The sequence below is a fragment of the Dermacentor albipictus genome, unplaced genomic scaffold (assembly GCF_038994185.2).
Source record: "Dermacentor albipictus isolate Rhodes 1998 colony unplaced genomic scaffold, USDA_Dalb.pri_finalv2 scaffold_17, whole genome shotgun sequence".
NCBI lineage: Eukaryota > Metazoa > Arthropoda > Arachnida > Ixodida > Ixodidae > Dermacentor > Dermacentor albipictus.
In genome coordinates, this window is record NW_027225571.1 from 6614177 (window position 1) to 6623080 (window position 8904).

At 42.2% G+C, this 8904-nt stretch overlaps 1 protein-coding gene across 4 annotated transcripts in view; it reads right to left on the bottom strand.

The window, feature by feature from the left end:
• The window catches only part of LOC139052010 (GRIP and coiled-coil domain-containing protein 2-like), a 39873-nt gene that overhangs the window by 14443 nt on the left and 16526 nt on the right, over window positions 1-8904 (bottom strand). For all 4 annotated transcript variants that reach the window (XM_070529078.1, XM_070529079.1, XM_070529080.1 and 1 more), the window contains one exon: window positions 2515-2596. In XM_070529078.1, coding sequence (XP_070385179.1) covers window positions 2515-2559 — 45 coding nt within the window. In that variant the 5' untranslated portion in view covers window positions 2560-2596. The remainder of the gene's footprint in view (window positions 1-2514; window positions 2597-8904) is intronic.

Sequence of the window (8904 nt, forward strand, 5' to 3'; positions counted from 1 at the left end):
GCACAATCAACAAAAATTTTAAAAATATTTTGTGGAAATTTTTTCAGCCATAGGGCAGAAACATCAGACAGAAATATAGAAGTGGCTTCACACCATGCCACCTATAGCTTCCTTTGGAAATTGTACAGACAGCTCTCGTTATATGTGATCCATAGGTGTACATTTAATTTGTCTTACATAGCGTGAATGATACTGCTGCAGCCGGAGATGTTGCATCAGTCTGTCTCCTCTAACCATGCTTTCAAAAGAATGCAAGTTGTGTGCCAAACTGAATCTTCCTCGTCCTTGTTGCTGCCCTTAACGTTGCTGACTGTTACTCAGTGCTGGCCGAAAACAATTAGCCAGAAACTGCACTCAATATTGAAACTCGGCAGTAAACAAATTTTTTTCTGGTGTATTTATACATCTATAAAGGGCTAAATTTGGGCCAAAGTATCTCAGAAAAAAAATATTTGCGTATAAGCTGCACTCTTTTTTTTTATGTGCGCACACCTCTGAGGCTGTACAATGCAGTATGGATATGGTATACAAATATGCATCTCCTTTTAGGTTGTAATCGCAGTCGATAATCTGTAATCACAGTCGATAATCGGCACAAACTTCACTTCTCATTACTGCCCTATACACAGCTACACTAGACACAGCTACACACCACTGTTTGTTTGCAGTCGCTCCTGTGCCACCCAAAAAGTATGCGGATATTCAAGTGCAGCATTACATTCACGTTTCAAGTTAAAGCCTTAAGAGTTTTTCACCATGCAACTTTATGACCACGTGATGCTTGATCCCACACCCGAGGATGGCTTCACCTTTCGAACAGTGCGGTATCACGTGGCACATAAAGGTGTATTGCAGACATCCTAAATACCACCACAAAATTCGTACCTCGGCTCCTCTTGGCTGCTACTGTACTGCTGTGCATAAGTGTTCATGCAACATATTACACCACTTTGCCCAAGGTGTCCATGCTTCGTATGTATTTCAGACACTTGCGCACTGAGCCTTAGTTGCTTCTGAACCAGTTGAAACATACACAGGTGCTGATGAATGTTCACGTTTTGCATTAACACTCCAATAGTTTTATCATCACGCAACCTTATGTGCGGCATGGCATCCGAAGATGGCTTCATCTTGTAACGACACTTAAAACATATACAGTCGAAACCTGCGATAATGAAATGCCGCAACAACAAAATTCTTGCGACAAAGAAACATTTTCATATCCCCGGCAAACGCCCATAGGATTCAATGCATTCGTACCTCCCAGCAGCGAAATGTTGCTATGCTGCAATCCCGCATCAAGAAAATTTGCCGGAACGTAACTCCGCATATTACTTACTCGAGTAAGGTTAGCAGGCTCCGAAATGTGCTCAAATGCAATTGTTTTGCACTAAAATTGCTTAAAATACCACCACGTTACACTTGTGTAGGCACCGTCATTTTTGTTACAAAAACAACCAAGCGCCGAAAGCCATCAGTGCGCTGGAAACACGGCACGGCTGCCATCTTGTTTGTTGATCGACTGTTTGAAGCGGCACGTGTGTTGCTACCGACATGCGATGACAGTTATGGCACGCCTATTCGGCGCGATCGTAGATTGTTGTTTAAAATGCGCGTTCAGTTTGCGTTTCCCATGGCTGACGACTCAGCGAGGTCCAGGCCAATCACGGGAGGCGAAACTGAATGCAAACTGATCGTGCATTTCGAACAATAATTGACAATCACAGCAGTGCACAGCGTAACGTGCACCTCAGTGAGAAAAATGCAACAAAAACAAGGAAATCCATGCCCCACCAACATGGAATTGTTTATGGTGCTTGAGATGGCGGTTGCAGCATATGGTGTGTCACGCATCAGGCCATGGTTGAGCGACCGCCTGGGAATATGCATCCCTTGCTTCAAGAACGCTGGTTTTGGTGCCACCCAACAGGCATCGCATGCGGATTTGGCGCCGGACGTAGATTTGCACGTAAGGGCCGTTATCTCGATCGTTTGCCTTCGGGTACATGAGATACGATCACTTTTGAGCTCGGCACAGGGCGCGTCGGCATCTACGATCAATGATGTGCGCAGGAGAAATGCTGCTGCATGTACTGTTGCTCTGCGTCCGGTGCTGATTAATGCGAAATGTCGCAAAAGTGATTGCATCTCCGAAAGCAATAGACTGAGAATACTGTGCCACTGCTGGTCGACGCATGCGGCGCACCTCGTACTGTCGGCAATGCGTTCTATATCCTCGAGCAAAGCTTCCCAAAGTAGGCTAACGGAATTTTGACAGTAAACTTTTGTTCTGCAATGCATTACCTATGTGTGCTGTCTCTTTTCGTAACACCAAAATTCTCCCAAAAGCTAATTTTTTTCGCATTCCCCGCCGATTTCGTTAATGCGAGGTTCAACTATATATGTGAACCGTGTAACAGCTCCCTGGCATTCAATGCCTTAGGGCAATCACATGAAGAACAAAAGAGCACCCGAAAGAAATGATGTTAGAAGCGGCTCAAATAAATACCATACCTGGTATTTATCGGAGAGGTCCGCATACTTCTCTTTTAGTTCCATATCTTTTTCTCCACTCTTCACCCTCACTTCTTCCAGCCTGCACAGAAACATTGGCCATTTCTGATTGTTGAATGTCAGAAATCAAGTTAGCAAAGGCAAACAGAGCGCAGCAAAGTAAAAGCATAAACCATGAGAAATGGAAGCACTTTCCAGTCATTCAGTGTGCAAAACACATTTTCATCTAAGCCATGCATTGGTGCTTGCCTCAGTGAGTTATGTGCGCTAATCCTTCTTTAAACATGCTCACAGTGCACTACACCCAAGCCCATGATTCTAAGTGCAAAGGCATACACCTGCACCACTGTTCTTGACTGTGGTGTGGGGGCCATCATGTTGCTGTGCACCTGCTGTCAAGGTAGTGCTGTAACAGTGCATGGTGCCTTACAGACAATCCTAGCTGAGGAAAGAGTTGCTGACGCAGCGAACATTTTCAGATGGTGTGCAAATATGATTAAACTTGTCAATACTGTTCCTACAGTGCTACCGCCAGAACTGTCTCTAGTAGACTGGAAGTTCACTACAGTGAATAATGTAGTACTGTTTTGTTTTTCTGTGCCTGCCTGGTTTTGCTTTATTTCAGTACATTAATCATTTCTGCACAAGTATCATTTCTGATCCAGCACTATGGAAATCTGTTAAAAGAACACATAAAACATAGACTAGAAGCCCGTACCATACCAAAAACCAGCTAAATGTGGAAGGCCTATTGAGTGATTAGCTCAAGCCGACAAGCAGCTGAGCCCAAAACTGCATGCAATGAGTTGTTTCAGTACTTTCAATATCGTGCAAGCCAAATGGCACTTGCATGCCCTTAGCTATGCATCCATGATCTATGCAGACCCTACCTTTAACAAGCTGAAAGAAAACAGTTCGGCTACCTAATCCTTTCAAATAAAATCTGATATGGTAACTATGGATTCCAAAAGAGCAGCAAACGAAAAAATGAAATTGATATAGCAATAATTCTACATACTAAATGTACCAAAGTAAGCATTTACCTTATCTATATTGTGGCTTACAGGAGCTTATGGGATAGTGAATCCAGTACCTGCAAGCACTGGGCCTATATAGTAGTTTAAGCAGAGCTGTATATAGTACACGGCAGGCTAATATGAAAGGAAACAAGTGATTTGTGTCCCAGATCACTGAATGTCTTCGCTTCTTACAGGGGAGCAAAAGGTACCACTTGACACTTTCTTGAACTCCTTGGTATTTGTCAGCAGGCCATGCCCCCACTAATCATATTGCAGCAATTGCTGCTTGAATATAAACACGAGATAATCAACTTTAATTTGACCTTGACCAGACTGACAAAACTGATAGTACATACCTATCCAGCTGATCCAATCTGACAAAACTGATCAATAAAATGAAAGATAAAATTGAAAAATGAGGCAGAAGAAAGCACCCAGACACAGCGCGTTTTCATTTGACAGTATTTACCTGAATACAGCATGACCCTGAATCAAATGCACACCCAGTCTTTATCGTATTAAAGTAGAAAACTAACGTAGAAGCAACATTAAATTTCTTAAAGCAATGTGACGAGCGCTAATTTTTTACAGCGAAGCTGTATAGACCCTTTTTTTGTAGGCGCCGCCATACTGTGAACGCAGTGGCGCCGCCTATGAGCAGCGCCATACTGGCTTGGGTGAAAGCTGTCTTTTGCATGGCAGGTGTACGCTCGGCGGTAGGTTTTGGCATTTGTTTTCGCGGTCATGTGGTTCGTCGAGTATGACGTGCGTCTTCTACGTGGTGAACGGTTCTGTGAGACGTGCTGAAGTGGTTTAAGGCCTCATGGCTGGAATTTCTGCTGAGCGTTGAGGTGGACGAAACACGCAGCGCGATGTGTGCGCGCATATTTGAGCCTACAATCAGCCTCGGAGATCAATTGTGTATTTCTGAATGTTCCAATCACTAATGTGGCCTTATTGCAGTATTATCCTTTATTTCTAAGCTGCGGTTTAGGAGCCATGAAACATACGCGACGATCGTTCTGCTACGATAGGAGCTGTGCTGTTATACTTTGAGAAGCGTTCAAACTGTTCACTGCAGGTTACATTATGTGACTTGGTTGGATGGATGAGGTTTCCCCCATGAATAAAATAGTTTTGGCTAGTAATAGCAGCATACTTTACAGTCTGAATTAAGCTTGTCCAGCAAAGCGACCGCTTACGAACTGCGCGAGCGTCCTAAGCAGTAGTAGGTACTGGATTACAGATATCTCCATTCTATATAGCGCATGGTGCAAGCATACGGCATCAGCGGGTATATATTTATAAACGTTGTGCAGCGTTAGCCCGTTTTCTCTTGCATTTTAGAGAAAGAGGATGATAACGGAATTTTTTTTTGGTTGTGTTCGTTCATTTCTCTGCGACGCACTGACACGTATTACGGTAATTTTGCTCTCAAAAATAGCCATCACATTCTTTTTATGCGAGCCCTCTCATATATTATGGCTGTATACAGGCCAAAAAGGCAATGCCAAAGCACACAGCTTATATATGTATCGTGCTGGCTCACCAACCGCAGTGATCGCTATGTTGAGCAGCGCCATGGGCCTCATGCAGTAAGGCTAGCGCGGACATAATTTCAAGCATACTAGACTTGAAATGCGTGAGAACGATGCCAGTGTATCACAAATATTTAATAGCGCCTGCCGCTCAGCTGTTTCGTGGTTGCCTTAGGTTGGCCGAGCACGAGCATGCGCTCTTATGTTTTATGTTTTACTCCCTACGTCAATCGATCAGGCAGTGAGCTGATTTACCATTTATTGCTGGTAATACAGAGACTCGTTTTCTTTGTTGAATTAAAATAGATATAAGAAAAATAGTAAACAACGCATACCGCGACTGATAATGCGCGTCACATTTTTACGCCCCCAAGACATATTTCTGCCTACAGTAGTTACCGATGCACTGAAATGCTTCCCTGACGACCTTATATGAACGAACATGGCGTAAATTTCACAAAGTACATTCTAAAACATCTTGACATCGTTCCGCGGCACGCGACAGCAATACTTTGAAGCAGCGCCGCGCCGGATCGCCCAAGCCAGAGAGGAGGAAAGGCTCTCAGCGCGCCCTATCCTCCTCGCCAGATGAAACGGTCTATATGGCTAGCCAATTTGTTCGTCTGTCCACCTGCCGTCTGTACGCCGAAAACTCCTCTGGCACAACCCAATGTGCATGCAGGGAAAAAAAAGATATGCGCGATTGGCTGTGCCAGTAGTGACGTTGCTCTCTGCCGCAGCCGAGAGCGCACGCAGCAGCTTCTCTCTGGCTCTAAAATGGGTACGGCACACGTCATACGTACTTCTGAGGAGCAGGCAGCTTTCGATCAGCAATGCCACAAGCAGAACCGGGAACGAGCTCGTCTACGCTGTGCCGATGCTGCAGCCCGGGCATAAGAACATGCTCATGTGGCTGAGCACAAGCAGCAACTATGTACTGAGGATCCGGCAGCCTACCGAGCCGTCGTTTAATGAACCATAGGGATTAACCCAGTGATAAACACCAGGGCCGCATGCTTCAGCTTCACTCATTAATCATCTGTACAGTGTGCTGGGGCAGTCATATGTATAAAAAAATATGGTATGCCTCATATTCTAGACATCAGAAAATGATGAAACAAAAGTTTACCTTCACAGAATTAAAATTTATTTATGCTTAATATGCACATTGTCATCACCCTCAGACAGTACTTTATTACTGCCTGTGGACCACATGTCTTCCACGCAGTCCATTACATAATTATTATCCCACACTTATAAAATGACTTCGCAGCTATCACAAATCTGATGATTGCACATGCCTTAACTAACGACTTTGCTAGTGCATCCTGTAATGCCCGCAATTATCCAGAACGCTGAAACATGTGACAGTTTTTTTATGCTAGCTTAGCATGCAAAATAACTAGGGGTGTTCAAATAGTGAAATTTCTGAATAACATCCAATACAAACATTTGAGAAAAATGACCTTCAAATACCAAATATTTCTTTCTTAACCAAAGTAAATTTTAATGTTTCTGGACAGTCAGTCCATTTGGTAAAAGAATGAGGCTCATATAGATTTTTAACTGGCCGTCCCGTCAAAGAGCCTCATGAGAAAGAAGTGCTTTCGGTTATTTACGAGTGTAATGAAACAAGGGTACAGCCAATGTGCAATACCACAACGCCACACATGGAGAGATGCAAACATTGTGAGACTAGGCAAAGAATAAATCAATACAACTAATTTGCATACCGGCTACCTAAAACTGAGGCATTCTTAATGAATTATTGAGCAGAAACTGTCTGGCCCATATGTTTGCTCAGGAACTAGTGCCTCTGTGTGACAACCACGGCTTTTCTGCAGCAGAATAATTCGGAGCAATCATCCTGAAGGATGCTCATTTGCATCAATATCTCTGCGTCCCACTTCAGTAAGTGCTGTTAGGTACCCCTCATATATAAATTGAAACAATTATTTTATAATTTCAAATAGTCAATTTTCAAACTGAATACAAATCAAGCATTAGGGACTATTCAATTAGTATTCTAAATTTCAAATATTCGGACACCCCTAAAGAGAACTTCTCTATTGAAGGAGCTTTTGTAATCAAAGAATGAAAGTGATGTGTTGCTGCCATTAGAATGAGCCAGAATATGGTCCAGTCACCATCCTACATGTTGTTGTAATACTGTAATGACAATGTCAATTACACTGGTTCTAATGGTAGGCTGTGATGAATCCCGTGAACACTGTTTTGGTTTTGTATTTGACTATATGGCACCAAAAGCTTTTAGACCAACTTTCTGAATAAAGAAAAGAAAAAGAAAAGTACGCATAAGGACTGGGTAAATATGTTAATCACTCTTTAGTAAAGCAATGAAGGGGGCTAGTTGTTGAACGTTCATGATCATATTGCGCTTAGTTTTACACTGACGATATTAGGTGAAGGAAAGGACGTGGACGTACGTAGCGCAATGTACGTCCACGTCCTGTCCTTCACTTAATATTGTCACTGTAAAACTAAGCGCAATATAACCATGAATGTTAATCACTCATTGTAAGCTGCCGTGCTTGATTAAAAATCCACTTAGGCAAGCAAGAAATCGGCGTTTTCAGCAGGGGATAATGTTTCTTCGATGCATTCTCGTTATCCTAGCACCGCCAATATTGACACAGCAGCCATTGTAGTCATGATTGGGGTCATTGGGTCAGACAGGTTCATGCCTCCCAGCCAATTTCAAATTATTCGGTAACGGCCAATTCCAGGATTGAAATCACAAAAATTTTGACCCACAGAAATGTATGAGCTGAGACCTTCAGTAGAGATCGAGTTAAATGAAAAATCTAATTACCTGGAGTTGAATCAAGAAAATTCTATTGTATGTGAAGTTACCAAAGTGTGCTTGACATATCAGTGACTAACACAAGATGGAGGACCTTGCGAAACACAAGTGCACAATCTGGAACGTACCACCAACTTCTGCCTGCACTTCTTTCATTTCTTCCTCACACTATGAATGTGACCATCGGCTTCAACAGCGAATGTGCAGTGAAACCTGCGTACGAAATTTCAAGTGTCCCCTACTAGGTGTTCGCTTTTATAATGGCACAGTCTCCTGTACATTTCACTTCCATTAAGCGCACCTTAGTGAAACGTACCGAAATGGTTCAAGTTATTCAAAAATGTGCCTCTGAAATAGTCATCAAACAACACTTTTATTCTCTTGAACCAGCTCTTAATAGTTATCTGCACTTGCTCACACTAATCAATGGTATGCAAACCTTGCAAGACTGAGATGCTCTTCTTTGCTTTTATTTTTATTTTAAAAAAGACAGAGTAGATTTCGATAAAGGATTGATGAGCTTATGTATTTCAATGTGCTAATTTAAAGTATAGATTGTTTTCTTGCAGAGTAAACAAGTTTCAGGACAATAAAATTATTCAGTTTTCTGCATAATTTGCTTGGAAATGAGCTGTTTACTAAACTATATGTGGTGTAATAAAGGTTGACATACAAAAATTATGCTGAATAATCGGAGCTTGCAAGGCTAGAAGAAGGGATGCTCTAGACTGAATTGAGCCAAAATTACAGCATGTCAAATTTTTAAAAGAAGAACCCATAGCAACCCCAAGGCCAAATTACTATATTTTGAAGATTTCTCTAATATTATTTGTTCATATAATAGGCCTACTGCACTCTCTAATTGCCTACATTTCTGACAAAAAGAAAATATTACTGCGATAGGATAAGTAGAACCAGAGATATCATCATGGACTGTTAAAATGCTATTCTAGAAACCATGAACCACATGTTTTTTGCCAAAAAAACACTTAGCTTAAAAGAAAATTGT